Source organism: Heloderma suspectum, chromosome 3 (genome assembly GCF_057233095.1).
Source record: "Heloderma suspectum isolate Gila_16-S chromosome 3, 16-S_ref, whole genome shotgun sequence".
Lineage (NCBI taxonomy): Eukaryota > Metazoa > Chordata > Lepidosauria > Squamata > Helodermatidae > Heloderma > Heloderma suspectum.
Window position 1 is genome coordinate 185,443,499 of NC_139460.1, and position 23,766 is coordinate 185,467,264.

Below are 23,766 nucleotides of genomic sequence, written 5' to 3' on the forward strand. Positions count from 1 at the left end.
TTGGAAGACCAGAGCCTGTCCATCTGAATGGGAATTGGAGTATCATATTCTATCTTCATCAGTGCAATTGGATCAGCAGTCTCCCTCTTTAAGGGACTGCTCAATGTAGCTATCAAACACAAAGTCTGCTCTGTCTACTCTTTGGTACTGTGCTGCATTTGCCCAAAGTTTGTCAAAAGCATTTTTAAATACTTTCATATCTTTTGTTCTCAGCTGGCGAACTTGTGACATAAAATCAACAATAACAGCAGTTTCCATGATGTCACATTGTTGAACGCAGTAATCTAACAGCTCCAGTTGCTTCTCAAGCTCAGCCAACAGAAGATACTTTACTGATTTAGTGGGAAAGCCATTGTCTTCAAACAGCATATTTAATGGCAATAGATAGTACTTTAAAATATCCTTCATACTTTCTCCCCTTTCTTTAGCTGTATGTACACTTCTTTCAGCGGCAGCAGTATCTTTTTTTTTGTAAGCTAGTGTAGACTTTGATTTTGGAATAGGCACTATTCTTTCCTTCTCCTTTGTTTCACCTTTGTAATTATGTCCAAATGTTTTTTAGTTTTCTTCACAAACCATTCATTTCTAAATGTTAAGTAACCTTCTTCATCATGTTCTTTTACTTATATGAGATGGAGAGTGATCTCTTTACATACACACTGTTGGGTGATGAAATTATGTAGTTGCGACTGACTGGATATTTCATATGGATTGCCTCTGCTGATCATGAATTCCCAGACAATAACAGATTGGAAGATAAATTCCCGGACAGTTCATGATGAACAGTTGCCTCCCTGTAGCTGGTACTGTTAGCACCAATTATTTCTCTGAAAGAATTGCTTATTGCTAGCACCTCATGATACATCAACTCCCATTCAGTGATGTACATTTGTTGTCTTGCCAGTCCAATTATTCCTTTTGAGCTCTTTTGAGGTGTCTGTATAGTTTGTTCAAGTTTCATGCCTGGTGACACAGCACTGAATGGCTGGTTGCTTTCTCATACTAAAAAATGGCCAGTAGTAAACTTCTGGTACACTTTGGGATTATCTGCTGGTAACATTCTCATTTTTTCCAGATACCATGATGCATACCATAAGTAGTTAATACTATCAAATTCATAGAACATGGGCAGAATACTTTGAATAGCTTGAAGGTGGCTATCCCAATCACCATCTTTGTCAGCTGCTATTAAAAACTTCAGCAGGTTACTAGTTCAAGGAAACTATCCCAGTATCTACACATCTCAGATTTCCTGGCACCATCACCAGAGAATTGGTTGAAGTCATCATATAACTCTGACATCCCAGATAAAAGTTCATTTGGGCATGTTGTTACATTCTTTGTTGAGAAATGCAATTTCATTTTCTCTGCTTGCTTGATAGTCTCTGCATATGTTTCTTTGGTCCTACATTTCCAAAATGCCATCCACTTCAACTTATATATTACTTCTTCAAGAATAAGGAATCCCTTAAGGGATGTGTAATAATGGTTTCCATTCATTACTGATTCTGAAGTCTTTACACCAAACACTTTGCACTCAATTAGTGCATCCCGTGCACCGCTGCCACGAAAATACTTTCCAATAATATGCATGACAATTTTTGCACAATGGAAGTTTCGAAGCATTGGAATGATGTCAGGAAACTCTGCTGGATTACTCATTACAATATCAGCAATGACATGGAACACACTCTCATCCAAGAAAACTGGAAAAGCTGGCTGTTTTAGTTGTGAACAAACATTCTGTAAGTTTTTCAAAGCTAAGAAAACTGTTGCATGATCTGTAACCGGTTTTGGAATGAATGGAAGGAATCCCACTTGCATGACAGGTGGTGTTGCCGTTGATATCAAAGAACGATATCCAGCCCATGTTGGAACAACTTCATTATTTATTTCTTCAGAAATGCCATGTTTAGCCAAGCTGCCTACACACTCAGTTTCAGCATGTCGCTCTCTTGTGTTGTTCAGGGAAATGGACAGGTTGCTTACCTGTAACTGTGGTTCTTCGAGTGGTAATCTGTGCATTCACACATGTGGGCTCTGCGCCCGCACGGATCCTCGATTCAGGAAACTTCCAAAGCTGTGAAACATTTTGGCAGGAAACCCTCCCCTACCATCCCAGTACACATGTCCAGGCAGGCTCCTGCCTCTTCCTTCGGTTCACTGAGACCAAAATGTGGCCTTGGAACCATGAGAAGTATATCACTTCGGTACCAAGAAAAAACACATCCATCATGACACCGAAGTGGGGACAGTGGATGGGTTGTGTGAATGCACAGATGACCACTCGAAGAGCCACAATTACAGGTAAGCAACCTGTCCTCCTTCTTCATGGTCTCCGTGCCTCACACACATGGGTAAAGAGCAAGTTCACTTACCGGAGGTGGGTCAGTGTCCTAATGATGACAGGACAGCATGACCAAAGGAACAGTCTGCTCGAGACCTCACATCCAAACAATAATGTCATACAAAGGTCGATGGGGTTGCCCAAGTGGCAGCATGGCACAACTCCGGAGTGGAAACACCTCTGTCGAATGCTATCAGTGTCTCCATGGCCCTTGTAGAATGCGCTGTCACCTTAACCAACTCTAGGGTTTTCAACTGGTAAGCAAGTGTAACAGTGTGAATGACCCAGGAGGCCAATCTCTGAGCCGACAGTGGAAGCCCCTTTCTTTTTCCACCACAGAACACAAAAAGTTTAGGTGATTTGCGAAAAGCCATCTTTTTGGACTTTTGAGTCCATCCCTTTTTGGGATGGACTCGATGGCCTTGTAGGCCCCTTCTAACCCTACTATTCTATGACAGAATCCATAGCATTGTCTGTGGTCGCATTAAATTACCCTGTGCCGTCAAACAGAAGCCCCTCAATATGGGATTTAGCTTCTTGAGACAGCCCTGCTGATTTCAACCAAGTATGTCTTCTAAGGGCATTTGCGCCGATCATAGCCTATGCTCTGCAGTCCGATTGATCTGGTGGTGTTGATCTGCTGCCTTGCCACCTGGGTCACCTCCATCTGGAATACCCTCGTGAGTTCCCTCTGACCATCAGGTAAGTGGTCACAAAGCGATCCCATCTTCTCCCACAGGAACATTTGATACCGTTGCTTGATCATTCGTGACCCTAAGGCTCAATGCTGCAGAGGAATAAATCCTTCTGCCCATAAGGTCTAATCGGTGTCCCTCTTTATCCCCTGGAGCAGAAAGTTGTTTGTGGGAGCGACTTTTTGCCAATTCAACAATTACAGAGTAAGGACGCAGATATGTGAACAAAAATTTGGTGTCCTTTTCTAGCACTCTGTACATGCTCTCTAACCTCTCTGAGTGGGCATCATCGAAGCTGGCACCTTCCGTAATTGCTTTACAGTTTGAAGCAACGTTGGTAGAAAAGGAATAGCAACTGGCATTGATGTTTCGACATTAACCATGTCAAATACCGGGTTCTTCAGCCACTCTATTCCTAGAGATTGTGCCATTCGCAGTATCTGCTTTGAAAAATGGCCTAAATCCTCCGAAGGTGAGATGGGGACTTCTGAACCCACTGCCCCGTCCAGGGACAAGATCAATGGAGTGACTGAGGAATAAGAGGAGGAATTGGACTGATAATCATCGGTAGCAGAGTGAGGTGAAGTTCCTGGTCAAGAATGGACATCTTCCTCTCGCACTTCAGAACGTGCCACATCCTGAGCAAGCATCGTTGGTTGCACCACTCTTGGAGGTAATGGGGGTGGCATCTAGGGATGGTGGAGAATTTCTCCCCGAATCTTTGGGGGGCCAAGCGCCAACGCATTCGGCCCCCTGAAATCGGCGGTGAAATTCTCCGCTGCCCCCCCCCGGGACGGGACTTACCTTTGGTGAATGTCCCTCCCGGCGGCGGGTCCCAGCAGCAGTTCGGCGGCGGTTCGTTGCGGGCGGGGACGGTGGCTGGTCTCCCGACCAGCTGCTGCCGCCGCCATTGCAAAAAAAGAAAAACTAAAGTAAAAAAAAAAACAATGGTGGCGCCCATGGGCCGCTGCCATTTGCGTAAGCGCTTTTTTTTTTTTTCAAAGTCACCCGTGATAGGCTATGTGACGATTTACGTAGCCTATCACGGCTGACTTTGGAAATCTAGCCGTGATAGGCTACATAAATCGTCACGTAGCCTATCATGGGGTCTTTTTTTTTTTTTTACTTTTTGTTTCGCGGCCGGGGAGACGGGGCACTTCTCCCCGGCCTGAATTTCGGCCGGGCGAGGCGGGAAGCCTCCCCCCCTTCGCTTGAACTTCGGGGGGGAAAGCGAAGCGCCTCCCCCCCACCACGAAGCCAAGCTGCGAAAAGGTAAGTGACTTTCGTACATCCCTTGTGGCATCTGTTCAAGTGGTCCTGCAGCAACTGTACGTCAAGACTGGGTCACAGTCTCCAGAGGAGGAAGCGATACAGTCATGGTTGGAATAAAATGAGGTCGACGTGGATCCATGCTCCCATAGGGATAGAAGTGATCATGTCCCCCATGCCTCCAATCATCTCAAAAGTAAGGAGGCCTTGGAGGGAGCGACCATTCCGAGCTCCTATCCCAATCTGATATCAGTGATCAAGATCGATGTCGGGCACGAGGTACATAATCATGTTCCACGCTGCGTTCGCAAGGATGGTAAAAAGAGGCCCCAGAATCGACTCTCGGCATCGAGGTAAGTATGGAGGTGGTTGGAGAGCTAGATCCTATACTCTTATCATGGGGCAGGGTGGAAACCCATATTTCACCCTCAGACGATGCATCCTCTGTCTCGGGTCTCAGTACCGACACCTCCGATCTCATCAGTATCAACAAGTTTAACAATGGCGGCAGTGGGGGGAGGGCCCTTGGACATTCCAAATGTGATTTTCTATCGTCTTTCCTTTTTCTTTATCTCCAGGTCCATGGCTTTAGGCATCCAAGCCTTCTTTGATAACATTTTTGCCACAGACAGCGTTAAAGACCTCCCCAGCATAAGTGGCTTCTCCATCCTGCCCATGGAGCTGGCACAGAGGGAGAGCCGGCAGGTTGTGATCTCTCTGGTCTGTCTCCCTTGTGAGACACATTTACGGATGCAGATGTCTATGCCATTGAGGCTTTGGGGGTTTCAACAGCCGCCAAAGCCCTTTTCCAAAGTTCTGCTCGCAATCTATCAGCACGGTTTCTGCAGGCTTGTCTGGAAAAACCCTGGCAGAATCAACACACCTCTACCACATGCCCTTCTCCAAGACAAAAAAGGCAAAGTGAGTGCCCATCTGAGGTCGGCAACTGGCTCCCACAGCAAGAGCACTTCTGAAAGGGTGCCTTCAAGGCCATACACCCTGAGGCAAAAAACACGCAATCCGCAGATCGCTCAGTCCAAAAGAAAATACATAAAAAATATGAGAAATCTGAGAGGATGAAGAACAATAGAGAAGATAAAGACAGAATAAAACTCAGCTAAATAGTATAAACACAGCCCTTTGACAGACAAAGTTCCCGACGAGGCACCATAGTAGGTCAAAGAACTGAGGGAAGAGGCAGGAGCCTGCCCGGACATGAGTACTGGGATGGTGGAGGAGGGTTCCTGCCAAAATGTTTCTTAGTTTTGGAAGTTTTCTGAATTGAGACTCCGCGCAGACGCAGAGCCCATATGTGTGATGCACAGAGACCACAAAGAAGAACAGGTTTTCCTCAACGATGAAATTATCTGGTAGAGATGACTTATAAACTGATTTCTTTTAGTTTAAAGCCCTCTAACATGGCAATTCTTTATGTAAGTAGTGACTTCGTTGGTTTAAATTACTCTGAGATATCTTTGGCTTGGTTGATAACTTTGTTGGACCAGAATGTACCTGCAATAGAATACTGAGTGTCATGTGAAGCATGAGCACCAGATATTGTTGATCAATCCTCATGATCAAAATTGTCAATGGCAGCTATAGTGAAGCTCTCGGTATCAAAACAGAATGATGTCTGTAAGTGTTCTAGGAGCTGCAACAGGTGCAGTTAGAATTTGGCGGCAGCCATCTTGAATGATGATGTCTAGAAAATCTGTTCCAGACTATGGTGATGTCTACCCATTTTTTTCTGGTTCTCTTATACATATACCAGGTGGTTTTGTTGGGTACACAAATCAGACCAGAAATTCTTATGGGACTGCATTACAGGGTCAGGACTATGTGTAACCCCAGGTGTCCACCACCAACTCCCTGCAAGGTGTATGGCTACTAGAAACATTCTGATACACCAGTCCCAGACTGTGGTAGTTCGCTGACAGAAGAACTGAAAAGATGTACTCCCCCTACTTCCTTATTAGTTCAGATATAATATATGGCCCTGGAGAAGAGGAAGGAAAGATTTGAGGGCTCAAGAACCAGCCACCAAAATGTTCACCATGATTATGTCCAAGAAGCTGTTGGATGAGCCTGGCTCATTTCACAGGGTTCCAGCATATATACAACACCAAGGACCTGACAGAACAGGCACTGATGTCCACAATGAAAGCATGCAAAGCTTTGAGGACAGTTCCTTAATCTCTGGGTAGCTGTGAGATTTTTCAGGATTAGACCTACTTCAGTCCCTGGAATTGCATATCAAAATGAAATCCAACTGGGAAAAAAAAGTGCCCCTGAAAGGGCCCATTTATATATAGAAATATACTCACCTGACACCAGCAAAAGTGGGTAGCGCACAAGCCATGGACTTAATGAAGACATGGGGTGCTACTGACAGTCTGAGCAAGAGGACCCTGTAATGATACTTGGATCCACCAGCAAATTGGAGATATGCTGGGGCTGAATAGAGATGTGAAAATATGAGATCTATAGAGGCCAGCCAGTCTGCTGAGCTTAGCAGGTGTAGAATAGTAGGGGAAAAGACCATTTGAAATTCCTGCAGTGTGATTAACTGTCTATTTCTCAGTTGAAAATGGGTCCCAGGGAGTCAACCTCTTTTGGCAACTTGAAGTACCATGACAGAAGCCTCAATAGAACTGCAAAGGCAGCAGATGTTTGATGGCTCCCCTGGGAAGCAAGTCCAAACATCTTCAGTAAAAGAGAGAGACAGAGCATATGTAGGAGAGTTTCCTGAGACAGAGAATTTAGCTGGATGATGTAGCCTACAAGAACAGTGTTTAACACTCTGTTGGCATCCCAAGCATCAAGAAAATAATGAAAGTAAGAACCAAAGGGTGAGGACACCATATTGAGCCTGAATAAAAACCCCTGCTTGCAGGAAGAGGCCTTGAAATAGGAAGACAGAGGAGTTTAGAACACAGGAACATTGGAAGCTGCTTTATACCGAGTCATGCCATTGGTCCATCTAGCCCAGTACTGATGACACTGGCTGGCAGCGGCTCTCTAGGGTTTCAGGCAGGATTCTTTCTTATCCCTAGCTGGAGAAGCCAAGGATTGAACCTGGGATTTTCTTCATGTAAAGCATGTGTTCTCCCACTGAGCTATGGCCCTGCTGAATGATAGCTGGTGTGTCCCTACCGCTGGAAAAACTGTTTGGATTTGTGGAAGAACAATTGTGTTTCGGACCAAGTGTTGGATTGGCACTGACAGCTCCCCTGAACTATCTTTCAGGATCGGTTGGCAAGGCAGTGACTCCAAGGCAGCCATCTTTTTCATATAGAAGGCACTCCATGGTATCAACTACTCATTGCTGAAAACCTCTGTTCATAGAATGGAAAACGTTTAATGTGCACCCTGCAGTTGGGAAGCAAAGTCAATAAGCTAAAGTGGGAAGGCAAGGATTACTATACCTTCATAGCATAGTGCCCATTATGGCAAGCCATACTGAGTCGCTGCTTGGCCAGGATAAGAAAGGGAAGTTTCTTACAGTGAATTCCTGTTTTCTGTATCTTCTGGAGGGCATTCCATTACCTTTGGGTTAGCCCCTCCCATAGGACAACAGGCAGGGTCCAATCTAACAGTCCTCTCCAGGGAGAGGGGTTACCCAGACTGCCCAGACTGGACTTGAAAAGCCAAAGCCCCTCGACCCCTAACTTCTAATAGGAGAAACAGTCTAACTGCACAAGAAAGAAATGAGAAACAAACAAGTGCAACAGCACCAATACTAATCCCTTACCAAGAAATTCAGGGGACTCACTGGACTGGAATGGAACACCCAGGATGCCTAACTACCACCCCCACATGTGCGGAGGAGGCAGAAGCCTATAAGGGAGCAGAAGTACACCAGCTAGTCAGTGGTGGGTGGAATGCCCTCCAGAAGATACAGAAAACAGGAATTCACAGTAAGAAACTTCCCATTCTCCTGTATCTTCTAGAGGGCATTCCATGACCTTCAGGATGTACCAAAGCAGTCCCTCTCAGGGTGGGAAGGGCGTACGTATCATGAATGTGCACACTCTGAAAAACCCTTCTGTCAAAGACAGCATCTGCCAAAGAAAAAACATCAATTTTTGGCAAAGGTGCACAGAGAGGCCCATGTGGCCGCCTTGCAGATCTCCTCCACTGAGGGACTGCCACGGAATGCAGCTGTAGTGGCTGCTCCTCAAAGAGAGTGCGCTGTTACCCCCGATGGAGATTTTCCCAGAGATTGGTAGGCCAAAGCAATGCATTCCCCTAACCACTTGGAAATGGTAGATGCTGAGACCTTCTTACCCAAGGTACTGTCTTGGTGAGAAATAAACAAGGCCTCTGTCTGCCTGATAGAAGCTGTCCTGTCCAGGTAAAAGTGGAGGGCCCTGTGCACATCCAGTTTATGCCAGACCTTCTCCTGGGGATGGACTGGCTTGAGGCAGAAGGAAGGCAAAACAACCTCTTGCTGACGATAAAAAGCAGAATTAGCCTTAGGCAAAAAGGAAGGATATGTCCTAAGTACCACCTTGTCCTGACGGAATACACAAAGTTGGGAGTCAGAGGACAGTGCCCCCAACTCAGAGACTCGTCTGGCTGAAGGGATAGCTACCTGGAAGATGGCCTTGATAGTCAGAATCTTAATAAGACAAGCAGCCAAGGGTTCAAAAGGGGATGCCATCAGAGCCTTAAGTACCCAGTTCAGGTTCCATATGGGAAATCTGTGAACCACTGGAGGATTGAGAGCCGCCCCCCAGAAACCTCTTCACATGGTGATGTCTAATGAACAACCCCCATCCCCTGCTACTCAAAACACTGTTCAAGGCTGCCACCTAGAATTTAAGTGTGCTAGTACTGAGTCCTTTCAGCAGTCTTTCCTGAAGGAACTCCAGAACTGCTGACAAATCCGCCTCCTCTGGAATCCTGCCTGAGCCTCGACACCAAAAAATGAAGGCCTTCCAGGTATTATTGTACACCCAATTAATAGAATTGTGCTGTGAGGCCAAAAGGCTGTTCAGGACCTCATCTGAATATCCAAGGTGGCCAAGCCACCTCCGCTCAATCTCGGGTCAGGAGATCTCTGCAAACAGAAGGCATCAGCTCCTGACAGGTCACCAGATCTGGGAACCTTGGTTTCCGTGGCCAATGGGGAGCTATCAGAATCACCTCGGCTGCTAACTGTCAAACTCATTGGATGACATGTGGAATCAGAGGAAGTGGAGGAAATGCATACAAACCCACTTGGGCCATGAGTTGGTCAGAGCATCCACTCTTGCTGCCCCTGTGCAAAGATTTCTTGACATGAAGTGAGGCATCTGGGCATTTTCCAGTGTGGAGAATAGATCTACTGAAGGCTGTCCGAAGTGTCTGACCAGTTCTGAGAACAGCCGGGGGTGTAATCTCCACTCTGCACCCTGAACCTTCCGCCTGCTCAGCCAGTCTGCAATTGTGTTGTCTGTTCCTGCAAGATGGACTGCCAAGAGAGAGGGAAGATTCTTTTCTGCCCAGTGCAGGATCTCCAAGGCCTCCTTGTTTAGCTTTCCTGATCTTGTGCCTCCTTGTTTGTTAAAGGAAGCTTTGGTTGACACATTGTCTGTTCAGATCACCATGTGGTTGCTGCTGATTGTGGCTTTGAAGTGGTGAAGTGCTATCTTTATGGCTCTCAGTTCGAGAAGATTGATGCTGAGTCAGGACACTACATCCAAGATTCTTGAAAGGCTTAGGGAAGGAATAGCTTCAGGCAGGACCTGTTGGCAGTCGCCTCTTCGTATGGGAGCAAAAGGCTCTGCAGCTGCCTGCTGTGTAGGTGTGACCAACCCATCAGGTCTTGCCAAGGCACCAGAGGACCCATCAGACAGGCGGGAGACTGTAGATCTGCCTGCGTGGATCCCAGAACTGCGCAAATGGCCAAAAGGATACTGCGCTGCCCTTCCTTGGTGAGAAACATCTGGAAGTATTTGGTGTCCAGAATCACTCCTAAATGTTCTAGGGACTGTGTTGGAACCAAGGAGTTTTTCTCCTGATTCACCACAAATCCATGGCTGCTGAGACATTTCAATGTTGCCTAGACATCCTCCATCCCCTTCTGCCAGGAGAGAGACTTGATGAGGATGTCATCCAGGTAGGGGTATAGGTAGATACCTCTCATCCATAGATGGGCCACCAAAATTCTGATGAAAACTCTGGGGGCTGATGTCAGACCAAATGGCATTGCCCTGTACTGGAATTGTCTGCCCCTGTAGGTGAACCTCAGGAACCTGCGATGGCAGAGTCGAATGGGCACATGAAGATACACCTCCAAGAGATCCAGAGAAGCAAGGAAGTCTCGCTGCAAAATAGCTGTCAAAATGGATTTGAGCATCTCCATCTTGAATTGCTTACGTAAGAGGAATTTGTCAAGCCATTCTGGGTCCAGAATAGATCTGACCTTCCCGTTCTGTTTGGCAACCAAGAAAAGAATAGAGCAGACCCCAGAGTGCCTCTGGCCCAGAGGAACTGACTCTATTGCCCCAATGTCCAGGAGATGAGTGATCCCCCTCAGCATAGCCTGCTGTTTGGAGCAGTTTTGGGACCTTGGGGAGGCCAGAAAACTGCCCCTGGGCTGAAAGTCAAACTCCAGAGCATATCCCTGGGACACCATCTGCCTGACTGAGGCATCAGAAATCGTCGTTTCCCAGACCGAAGCAAAGTTGAGGAGATGGCCTCCAATTTCCTGGGATGGGATCCTGGCATCACACAGAGGGAAATGTCTTGGCCGTCCTGGGGAAGTTGGACAAGACTCCACTTCCAGAAGAGGACTGATGAAAACCCCTGTTGGAGTCTCTTGGGCAAAACCACTTGCCCCGGTGGACACTAGAGGGTGCACTGAAGGGTAGAAGAACAAAAGGACCGCCAGAACCTGGCCTTCTTGTCATCCTTTGGATGTGGCAAAGCCTTTGCTTTATCCTTAGTTTCAAAAAGTACCCTTCCTAGGGAGCAGCCCACCAGTTTAGAACCAGAGAAAATGTAGCCCATCAGTCTAGCCTGAAAACCAGGATTGACTTCCCACATTCTCAGCCAGAGATTCCTTCCAGCCACAACATTAGGTGCCTGGATTCCAAGCAGACCTGACACCAAGCTCAGGAAATCAAGTTCTCATAGTCTCAGAGAAAATGTGCTGCATCCTTTCCAGACTGCTTCAAAAACTGGGCTGGACAAGGTCCAAGATGGATAGAACTGGCCCATGTCTCCAAGAGGCACCTGACCAAGGGGGATCCCCATCAAGCCCTACAGCTACTGGAACCAAGGCCACCAGAGTTGATGTTAATAAGTCCAAGGCCAGGAGAAGGGGCAGTGAAGACAAGGATGACTTATTTAACACCCCAGTTGGACTCTTATGGTTATAATGAGTCCCCACAAAGACTACCTGGACATCGGAAGATGCCAACAACTCATGTATCTCTACACTGAAAAGCAGTGATGAGTCGCAGCCATGCCTTTCCTCTCTTATGCTTCACTCCTGACTTGAGAAGCATTCACCGGTCCCTTGAGTCTATAGCTGACTTAGAGTTTCGAGCAGCATGAGCCAAAGGCTTTAACACTGACCCCACAAAAGCTGAACAGGCACTAACAGTCATGCAAAGGCAACCAGCTGTAGAGATCAGGACTGGTGCTGAAGATGGGCTTACGGGGTGACTAAGGAGTGAAAGCCACTAAAACTAGGGATGTACGAAAGTCACTTACCTTTCCGTGGATTATGTTCATGGTGGGGGGGGAGGCGTTCCGTCCCTCCCCCCGGAATCCTTGACAGGGGGGAGGCGATCCATTCCTCCCCCCCAGAATCCTTGACGGAGCAGCCAACCAGGCCCAGGCCAGAGCCGTCCGCAGCCAGATTTCCGGCCGCAGAGGGCTCTGGGTAAAAACAAAAACAAAAAAAACCCGCGTACGCAAATGGCGGCGGCTACAGCCGCCGCCATTTGCGTTCCTTATTTTTGGCCGTCTTAGTCTATGTAAATATTTACATAGACTATTACGGCGAAAATAAACGGGAACGCAAATAGCATAGCGGGCGCTATTTGCGTCCCTTTTTGATTCGCCGTTTTAGCCTATGTAAATATTTACGTAGGCTAAAATGGCGAATCAAAAAGGGACGCAAATAGCGCCCGCTACGCTATTTGCGTTCCCCTTTATTTTCGCCGTAATAGTCTACGTAAATATTTACGTAGACTAAGACGGCCAAAAATAAGGAACGCAAATGGCGGCGGCCGTAGCCACCGCCATTTGCGTACGCGTTTTTTTTTTTAACCCAGCCGTGATAGGCTACATAAATCTTTATGTAGCCTATCACATCTCTGTAAAAAAAAAAAAAACCACATCTCCAGACTGCAAATGGTGGTGGCGGCAGCCGGTCGGAAGACCAGCCGCCGCAGCCGCCGCCGCTGAAGCCGCCGCTGCCTGGAACGTCCGCCCCAGGTAAGTCTCGTCCCGGGGGGGATCCGCGGGGGGGCAGGCCGTTCCACCACAGATTCCGGGGGGCCGAATGCACTGGCATTCGGCCTCACCGAGATCCGTGGCAGAATTCTCTGACATCCCTAACTAAAACACACTCTGAAAGCAAAGACCAAAGCTCAATATGCTGGCTTTGCCTCAATGGTAAGAATGGTAATTTGCCTTCAGTGAACCACTGAAAAAAGTGGCAGCAGCTATGTCTGTTGGTGGTGGGACCTTTTTCCTGACAAGAATAGCACTTCCTGAAGGATTGCTGTTATGGCATAGATGTGTGGCTGCCAAGAGGAGGATTCTTAACTCCTTGAAAAAAATACAACGAGGGTTGGAACTTGAGAAAAGAAAGAGGGAAAATAAACTTTTAACAAAGAGGAGAGTGAGAAAGAACACTTACTAAAACTGCAGCAATGCATTGTTGCAGAAGCATTCTTCATAGCTCCTGCTCATGTAGTGGTTAGAAGAGAATTAAACAAGGAGGTGTGCACTCCAGTTCCCTCTTAGCAGGGATCCTCACCTTTTTGGGTCCATCAGCACATTTAGAGCTTTGACGGAGTGCCGTGGGAGCGTGTCCATTCACAAAACGGCTGTTGTGCCACAAACAGACCCAGAGAGGGACACACACACTCGGGGGGTGGGGGGGACAACACAAACACTAAGTTGCCAATTTTTTTCCTTTCTTTCTGACTTCCTTTTAAAGCAGTTTTGCAAAGCATTCCTTCCTGATCCTACAATCTGGTGGGCTGCTCATCTCAGCCTAGAAAAGTATACAGAGTTGAGAGACAAACTGGGAAATACTGACACTCTTTCTGATTCCTCTCTCACCTGTATGTGCTTTATGAGATTGTTCCCTTCCTATTTTCTTCCTATCTCGGGGGGAGGGGGAGTGAGGGGAGGGGCAAGAGGCTACAGGCACTGAGGAAGGTCTTCACAGGTGCTGTTGTGTCTGTAGACATTGCATTGTAGACCACAGCTTTAAGGTATGGGCACCTCCTCTTTCAGAGAGGGAGGTGTGAAGGCCTGTTCCTTCCTTAAAACTTTAAAATTTCTGAAGTTGGCTCTGTACAGCTGCAGATCATACACACACACACACACACCACAAAGAAACAATTTCATGACTGGAAGGAGACAACAGCTATGGTTGGCAGGAGTCACCTCCCTACAATCTCTGGACTAACTGGAGCAGCTGATGGTTGATTCATGCAGGTATCAAGATTCAGAACCCAAATTCATTTACTGGATAATCTTGCATGATATTCTGTACTATGCTATTGATGTATTTGTGGATTTGCCTCACTGTTAATGAAAAGCATTCATTTGGTGAACTATTTTTTCCCAATACTGTAGCTACATGTAAACACTTAAAAACAAAGGAACCAACAGAGGAACAAACAGTAGTTTGGGTCTTACCTTCTTTATGTTAGTGCCCACATAACTTTTAGGCTCCTCTTTAAACTGAGGTAATCTGGAACAATATGAGCAGGCAAAATTATTAAGGACAGGGAATAACCAAAAAAATCCTCTTCTTATCCGGCAGCAAACAGTTATAATTGCAACTCTGAAGACTTCTCCTCTTACGCAGTTTTACTGCCCTCTTCTGATCAAAATTTACATTACAACGCAATTGTCAGAAAAAGCACTAATCTTGGCAATCCATGTACAGTGACTTAAGTCCAGAGCTTTGACCGGAACCAACCCTTTCAGAAAATGATTGGTCAAGGCCAGATCATTTGACTGGCCATTTTGTCTCTTAAGAGAGACTGAGAGAAATATCTGTTCCTTGGCTTTGAATTTATCCCAGCATGATATAAATACAACTGAAACTTCTCGCTTCTATCTAAAACATACAAACAGTGCTGAAGAAAAAAACCCTCCCCATATGGACACTTAATCTGGTCAAAGTGCTTTTTGGCATGGGAGAAAAAAACAATATTGGATGTCTAGATGTCAGTTCATGTTCACTAATATTTATGTCTTATACTATAGCTAAGATTCCTATTCTTTAAAAAAACAGACAAATCAATATTTATATAATTACTGAAGATGCTATAGGATTCAGCATTTTAGCAACAACAACAGTAAAGGTTAAGAACTGTCTTGCTGTTTTAAGACTGCCAATCCAGTATTCCACAATAGTAGCCAGCCAGATGCCCCTTCAGCTCTTAGCCTATGCATGAATATTGGAAATGCCACTACGCTCAAGTATAATTGCTAAAAACAAACAAAACTGAAAGTTGCTCTCCAACTGTTACTGATATACCTTGTTCAAAAAGAACAGAAGCCATAGAAAGGGGGGGGGGGGAGAAGCTGCACTATATGTTAGAAATGTACATACCTGCACAGAAATTCAAGAGAATGAACATGGTGGCCCTGTTGAAAGCATCTGCATTAAAATAAATGAAGGAAGGAATAAAAACAGTACTGACCTCCCAACCAAGGAGAAGATGTGGATGATGCTTTCCAAAAGCAAACTGCAGATATTTCAAGGAAGCTTGAAGTAGTAGTTATAGGGGACTTTAATTACCCTGATACTGTTGGGAGACAAACTCTGCCAAGCATGGTCATGCCAGGAAATTCCTGACTTGCGTTGCTGACAATTTCCTCTTCAAAGGGTGGAGGAAGGAACAAGGGGATCAGCCACGCATGATTTGATTCTGACCAACAGTGAAGGATTAGTTGATGAGATGAAAATAGCAGGAACTTTGGAGGTGAGTGATCATGTAGGAGTTCTTGATTTTAAGGAAAACTAAAGCTGAGTGTAGTCAAATATGTACCTTAGCCTTCAGAAAAGCTGATTTTAATGAACTCAGAGCAATGGTAACTAGGAATCCATGGCAGAAAAACCTAACAGGAAGTGTTCAAGAGGGATGGAAGTTCCTAAAAAAGGAGATACTAAAGGCACAATCAGAAACAATCCCAATGAGGATAAAAAATGGAAGACAACAGAAGAAGCCAAAAAGCTTCTGAAAATAAAAAGGACACATAATATAGAAGGTGGTTGGAGAGACAGGTCCCTAAGAAAATATACAGGAAGATAGCCCAGAATGGTAAAGATGATGTCAGGAAGGCTAAGTGCAGAATGAGCTGAAGTTGACAAGGGATGCCAAGAATAACAAAAAGGGCTTCTTCAGATATGTTCAAAGTAAAAGGAGGATAAAAGTAATGGTAGACCAGCACCTTGCCAAAGATGGCAAACTGCTGACAGGTGGCAAGGAAAAGGCAGAACTGCTCTTCACCTATTTTGGCTCAGTCTTCTCCCAAAAGAGAATCTGTCTTTTGCCAGATGTCACATCTGGCATATGTGACAAACTGGCTGAAGGGGTAGAAGAGCAGCTAGACGTTGACAGAGAGATGGTCAAAGATTATCTAAGCACCTTAAATGAGTTCAAGTCCCCAGGTTCAGATGAATTGCTTCCTAGGGTGTTGAAGGAGCCAGTGGATGGACTCTTGGAACCTCTATCTATTATCTTTGAGAGATCATATAATAATAGTATAGTATGGTTGGAAGGGGCCTACAAGACCATCGAGTCCAATCCCCTGCTCAATGCAGGAATCTAAGTCAAAGCATCCCTGACAGATGGCTGTCCAGCTTCATCTTGAATGCCTCCAGAGTGGGAGAGCCCACTACCTCCCTAGGTAATTGGTTCCATTGTCGTATTGCTCTAACAGTCGGGATGTTTTTCCTGATGTTCAACCAGAATCTGGTTTCCTGTAACATGAGCCCATTTTTCCGTGTCCTGCACTCTGGGATGGTCAAGAAGAAGCAGAGGACTGGAGGAGGGGAAATATAGTCTCTATCTTCAAAAAGGGCAAAAAGGAAGATCCAGGGAATTATAGACCAGTCAGTCTGACATCATTACCTGGGAAGATTCTAGAGCAGATTATACAGTACTCGATCTGTAGGCACCTTGACACTAATACAGTGATCACTGAGAGTCAGCATGGATTTGTCCAGAATAAGTCCTGCCAGACTAATCTTATTTCATTTTTTGTTCAGGTAATTTCCTTAATAGACTGTGGAAATGCTCTGGACATAATATATCTTAACTTCAGCCAGGCATTTGACAAAGTGCCCCATGATATCCTGATTAGCAAGCTAGTTCAGTCTGGGCTGGATGGCACTAATATAACGTGGATCCACAGCTGGCTGGAGAACCGTACTCAAAGACTGCTCATCAATGGTTCCTCATCAAACTGGAGGGAGGTAGTGAGTGGTGTGCCACAGGGCTCAGTCCTGGGCCCTGTATTATTCAACATTTTAATTAAAAACTTGGAGAAAGAGGTGGGTTTGAATGCTTATCAAAATTGCAGATGACACAAAATTTGTGAGATAGTGAGTTCCTTAGACTGGAGGCGGGCAGAGCATCGATCACGATCTATCAGTAGCTCGCAGAGCTTCTCCCAATCAATCACAAAGGTTGTGCTTGGCCCTGCCTCCTGCAAGCCAATTACAGACTTGCAGAAAAACGCGGTGCAAGAGTTCTGCATCTACTTCTACATTAACTTTGCTTTCTATAAGTTGAGAAATCTCTTTTGTTCTTTTCTGCTGCTAAAAATATATATCCCTTTGCTTGAACTAAATGTGGTGAGGGTGGATATATAATGTTTTTGCACAGACAATATACGTTACAACACTCTAACCAGGTCTTTCTGTATTTATTTTTAGGGTATGCTGTTAGAATCTCTGATGTGTAGTAAATTGTGTATCAACTGAAGCGGGCTACTCCAGTGTATGACTCATCATGGGATGAAGCTGCCATTTTGTGACTGGCTCTACCCCCAAGTTGCCCTTTTGTGATGGGTTCCACCCTCCCTGACTATGACTGGCTGTGGCTGGTAGAACTTGAGACTCTGGCTAAAACAAAGTAGATCCCGCAAGCCAAAAATCTGACCACCCCTCACTTAGAAGGCAGAAACAAAATTCAAAATGATCTTGATAGGCTAGAAAACTGGGCAGAAAATAACAAAATGAAATTTAAAAGAGACAAGTGCAAAATTCTTCATTTGGGAAAGAGAAATCAAATGCACAAGTATAAGATAAGTGATACCTGGCTTAGCGGTAGTACATGTGAAATGAATCCTGGAGTTATAGTCAATTACAAGCTGAATATGAGTGAGCAATGTGATGTGGCTGCAAAAAAGGCAAATGCAATTCTAGGTTCCATCAACAGAAGTATAGTTTCTAAACCACGGGAAGTAACAGTTCGTGCTAGTCAGACCTCACCTAGTCAGAACTCTGTGCTAGTCACACCTCACCTCGACAGAATGGCAACAAAGATGATCAGAGGACTAGAAACTAAGTTCCGTGAGGAAAGATTGAAGGAAATGGGGATGTTTAGCCTTGAGAAGAGAAGGCTGAGTGGGGATATGATAGCACTTTTCAAGTACCTAAAGGGTTGTCACACAGAAGAGGGCCGCAACCTGTTCTCTATCATCCAAGAGTGTAGAACATGAAATGATGGGCTTAAGTTTCAGGAAGGCAGTTTTTGGTTGAATATCAGGAAAAAAATCCTTTTAGAGAAGTCAGACAATGGAACCAACTGCCTAAGGAGACGGTGGGTTCTCTGTTGCTGCAGGTATTCAGGCAGAGAGTGGACAGCCATTTTTCAGGGATGCTTTAAACTAGATTCCTGCACTGAGCAGGGGGTCAGACTAGATGGCTTAAATGCCCCCTTATGATTCTGTGAAGAGAGGACAGTGTAATCTCTTTTGGATATATGAAAAAGTGAATTTGGAATAAATGGAGATTTTGTCCTAAGAAAGACAGGTTGCTTACCTTTAGTTCTTCAAGTGGTCATCTATGCATTCACACATATGGGCTCTGCGTCTGCATACAGCCTCAATTTGTGAAACTTCTACAGCTGAGGATTTTGGTCGGGAACCCTTCCCCCACCATGTGAATGCATAGATGACCACTCAAAGAACTACAATTAGAGGTAGCAACCTGTCTTTCTTCTTGGTGGTCTCTATTCATCACACATATGGGTGAGTATCAAGCTTACATGGAGGTGGGTCAGTGTCCTATTACAATACAGAAGAAAGGACGGCACAACCCATAAGTACAATCAGCTCTAGCCTGAACATTCAGTCTATAGTATCTAATGAAAGTAGACAATGTCGACCAGGTTTCAGCGTGACACAGTTCAGGGATGGTAACCCCTCTGTCAAATGCAACCAATGTCACTACCGCACAAAGAGTGAGCTCGGACTGGTGCAGACAATTTGAGCACAGCCAGCTCATACGACAGCTTGATAGTCTTGAAGACCCAGGAAGTGAACCGCTGAACCCAGGAAGCACTTGCCACCGTAGCAAACAAAAAGTCGAGGAGAAAGTCTGAACTGCTTAGTCGTGAACTTGTAAAAGGCCAAAGCACGATGAGCGTTGAGCATGTGCTGGGTCAACTCCAAAGGTGTAGACGGGGAAATAAAGAAAGCAGACCAAACAATGTCCTGATTTAAATGAAAGTCTGACACAACTTTTAATAGAAAAACAGGATCAGGTCTGAGCACAACTTCCTCTCAGTGAAAGGTGAGATATAGCTCATCCATTCTGAGTGCACAGAGTTCACTAGCCTGCTATGCAGACATGATGGCCACCAAGAATGCCACCTTCCACGAAAGGAGTCATAGGTTGCCAGTGGCTCAAAAGTTTCGGATGAAAATTCCTTAAGCACGACAGAAAGGCTCCAATTTGGTATCGTAGAATGAAGTGATGGTGCCATGTTTCTAGAAATCTCTTCATTGTCAGATGCAAGAAGACAGAGAAACCCTCAATGGGCCAGTGGAATGTAGAGGCAGCAGATAAATAAACTTGTAGAAATGACAGTTTAAGTCCCTTCTCGAAGAGAGAAAAGAGAAGTTGAAGTAGCTGGTTCAGGGAGCACCAGAGTGGGTAGAAGTCCTGGGTGCGAGTGAAGACAGAAAAAGCAGTCCATTTCCTCATGTATACAGGGCTTATGAGCAGCATCAAGGATTTTTTGTATCAATGCTGGGACAGGTTCAGTCTCTATCACCCGATCTTCCATGCCATTGGGGAGAGGGTCACTATGTCCGGGTATCAAATCTGGCCATTCTCCCTGGTGAGAAAGGGTGGTTGAGACAGAAGGTGATGGTACCAACACTGCGCCATCCTGAGCAGAGGGGCAAACCACAGCTGGTGGGGCCACCATGGAGTTATGAGGATGCATTCAGTACCATCCTTTCCCCAATAAACAGCAGACTCTGAGTAGGCTCCAGATGAGATTTGTCAAAACTGAGGCAAAGTCCCAGGCTTCAAAGGAGATTGCAGGTCATCTCTATCAACCAACGAAGACAGTTCCGTGACGCCACCAGCAGCCAGTCACCGATGTACAGGTATACCTCGACACCCTGTATCCGTAGATGGGAGGAGACCACCGCCATGCACTTGGTAAATACCCTCGGCCCTGTGGAGAGGCCAAAAAATAGTCCCCAGAACTGGTAGGTGTCAGGATTGATGAAGAATTGGAGATAACAATGGTGTGACTTCTCTATGACAATATGGAAATACCCATCTTTGAGGTTGATAGAGGCAAACCAATCTCAAGAAAGGAGGGAAAGGATGGATGCTAGGAGACCATGCAGAACTTCCTGGGTGAAATGTACAGATTTAATTCTCAGAGGTCCAGGATCAGCCGGAGCCCTCCAGCCTTCTTCAGTACTGTGAAGTACCTGGAGTAAAGCCATCGCAGAGATGCGAACGTGGGATGGGTATGATGGATCCCTTCTTGAGAAGTGTTTTGACCTCCTGGTAGAGAATGGGGGATGGTGCTGTAACCTTCACAATACTGAGTGGAGAGAAGGTATCAAACTCAATCCTGTAGCCTCAATGTACGATAGAAAGAACCCAGGAATCCAATGGGATATTGTGCCAAGTCTGATGATAAGAGGCCAGAAGAGTCCCAAAGATGGGAGGACGGGCAGAAAGATTATCAAAAAGGGGGTCTGAGTCAAAGGCGCCGCTTGTTTCTATTGTCAGACTTGCAGCATTAGTTATGCAACTTTGAAGTCAAGAAAGACTTTCCCAAGAACCCAGGTTGAGAACACTGCTGCTGCAATGAAACAGGTTGCTGGGGTTGGTATCTAGCTGTAGAGCCTTGGAACCAGCGTCGTTGTCAGGGTGGCTGCTGGGGTGTGAATCCCACGCAACACGCTGCAGTATGGGCCTTCCATACCAAATTAATGCATTGTCAGTCTTTGCATTAAATAAGCCCCGACCATCGAAGGGTAGGTCTTTGATGCAGGCTCTAGTTTCCTGGGGAAGGCCAGCTGACTTCAACCAGCCGTGGCAACACACAGTGATGGAATCCACAAGAACTTTCAAGTCGCAATCGACTTGATGGCTCGAGGTATTTATTTGCTGTCTCGACAGCTTCATCGCCTCAGATTGGAAGAGGCGACTTACCTCCTTCTTGTCATCTGGAAGTTGGTCATGGAGGCGGCCAACTTTGTCCCGTAACAGTAGCTAGTACCCCAACATAGCTACCTGATAATTAGAAATTTTCAGGCCCATTGCTGTGGAGGAATATAGTCTCCTTCCAAGCAGGTCAAGGCATCTGCCATCTTTATCAGTTGGAGAAGAATGTGCTCTATGAGCCTTCCCCTGCACCACCTCAACAACCATTGAGTTTGGGGCTGGGTGCTTGAATAAGTAATCTACATTAGCCTCCTGCAAATGATACATCCCCTCGAAGTGCTTGAAGGGGGCCTTCTAGGGTTCTTAAATGATCTCCAGTGCGGGGAGGAGAGGGTTGGCCATGGGTCAGAAAGATTCTGCATTCATCACAACAAAAACTGGATCCTGCACCATGGAAGCTACTTGCTGGGTCTGTAGACCCAAGGCCTCTGCCATTCGCAGAACCCGACTAGAAAATTGTTCCAAGTCCTCTTGATGGAGAGATGGCATCATTCAAATGATCATGGCGTCAGGCAACAAGATGGAGAGAGGGCAAGAAGACTAAGACGTGGTGTCAGATTGATAGCCTTCCATACTGGAAAGCAGAGATTCCTCTGGAGGAACCTGGCACGGAGCCTGCTTCTCTCCTTCCTTGTGTGAGACCGTGGCTTGCAACTGGGTAGTAGGCAGGGTGGCCTGCAATTATGCAACTTGTGGCTGTGGTAGAGCAGGCTGGACAGTTTGCAACTGCATTGTATGTAGCTATGGTCTAACAGACTGTGCAACCAGAATTGGGGCATGAAGAGCGTCTTCTCATTCTGGAGATCTTAGTACTGACTTTCTCCCCAGTAAGGAGGATCAGGGTGGCAAAGAGGGTAGTATGAACCATAAGGATCATCACAGGTTTCAACCCAATCCTGGGGTCTCCTGTGGTGATCTACACCTGTCTCAGTAATGGCTCCTCTCATAAAAACTAGGGAAATTACCTCTGTTAGAATAGGCGAACAAATAGACTGAACCCAGCGATTGCAGACATCGATAACAACCTGTGCCGTAGCCTTCCAGACAGTAATGGTAAAATGGGGGGATCCTGGATCTCACCCTCCAACAGCAATGTTATCGGAATAGGCTCCCCTGCCTGCATCAGGCACCGATCTGGGGGTGGGAGGACCTTGTGTACTTGGCAGAGTACGACATTGAGGGGATGACATCCCTAACACTGGAGCAGGCTCCTGCACAGCAAATATAGTCTCTGAAGGAAAGGTTGGCTTCTCAGCCATGCTTTTTGGTGCCTCAACAGTCTCCTATGCTTGTTTCTAGAGAGCAGCTTTCAGCCGATCAGAACGATTTTGCCTTGCCTGCTTCAAAAAGGCTAGGCAATAAGAGCAAGCCTTGACAACATGGCCTTCACCAAGGAAGAAAAGGCACAAAGAGTGCCCATCAGAAGGCAGTACCTTAGCCCCACAATGGACACACTTTCTAAATGGTGCCTTAAGGGCCATATGCCTTTAAAGGCAATCGTGAGATGGTAAAAAAATAAAATAAAATAACACTAAGATAAAGACAGAAACACTTTGATAGATGAGAAGAAGGTAGCATAAAACCTCAGCCTCAAAAAAACACTTCCAGATTGAACTGAAGGCAAAAGAAGTTCCCAGACAAGGATACCACAAAGGCAGTCGAAAGACAACTCGGGGAATAAGCGGGAACCCTCTAGGGACATGCATACTGGGACGATGGGGGAAGGGTTCCTACCAAGAATCCTTAGTTCCAGAAGTTTCCTGAATCGAGACTCAACGCAGGTGCAGAGCCCATATGTGTGATGCGCAGATACCACGAAGGAGAACCACATTTTCCCCAAAGTGCAACACTTCTTACTGACAGAGCATTACCCACCAAAATTCTATGAGCATATGTAATCACCCACTTAGATAAATGAATTGAAGAGCTGATTTCCCGAGGGCAACCCAAATTGGGTGAGCGGGCTGGATGACCCCCCACCCAGCTTTCCATGGGCTGAATGGGCAAATCATACTGGACTGAACCAGCGATTGGAGGAGAGCTCCCCTCAAACCCAGATGCTTCGCCCACGTGGTGGCTTCCCTGCCACGCAGGCAACTCCCCTGCCCACCCACTTCCCCCACTATTATCTCTGATCTGTGACTGAAAGTAATCGCAGGGTGTCTTCCAAGAGATGGGGCTTGGAAGGCCAAGTTCAGCCCCCACAAGGAATCCAGGAAGGCTCTGAAGGCCAGACAGCAACCTCCATGGGCTGGATTAGACCTGCAGGCTGGAGGTTGCCCTCCCTTGCCCTAGGGAACAGGATGTCAGGGTGGACACTGAGCCCATAGAATCCCAGAGTAGTTCTGATTCTGAGGAAGAGCAGTTGCTCCTGGGAGGGGAGCGCACTCCTCTTTCCCAGGGCCAACAGTTGACGGAGATTCCTCCCACCAACATTCCTAGCTTAGATAGCAGTCCAGGGAGTAACAGAGCGCAGATAGCAGACTTGGTGGACGCGTGACGCAGAGAGCGGCGCCAGATGGAGGGCACGGAAAGGAGGCGTACTGCCCAGTTGGTGT

The 23,766-nt window shown here is 46.2% G+C and overlaps 1 protein-coding gene across 13 annotated transcripts in view; it reads right to left on the reverse strand.

Annotated features, from left to right (window-relative positions):
• GBF1 (golgi brefeldin A resistant guanine nucleotide exchange factor 1) overlaps positions 1-23,766 on the reverse strand; it is a 265,435-nt gene that overhangs the window by 139,887 nt on the left and 101,782 nt on the right. For all 13 annotated transcript variants that reach the window (XR_014788747.1, XR_014788745.1, XM_084841340.1 and 10 more), the window contains one exon: positions 14,185-14,239. Coding sequence is in view for 11 of the 13 variants with exons in the window: in XM_084841340.1 (XP_084697466.1) it covers positions 14,185-14,239 (55 nt within the window). In the remaining 2 variants the exon portion in view is untranslated. The remainder of the gene's footprint in view (positions 1-14,184; positions 14,240-23,766) is intronic.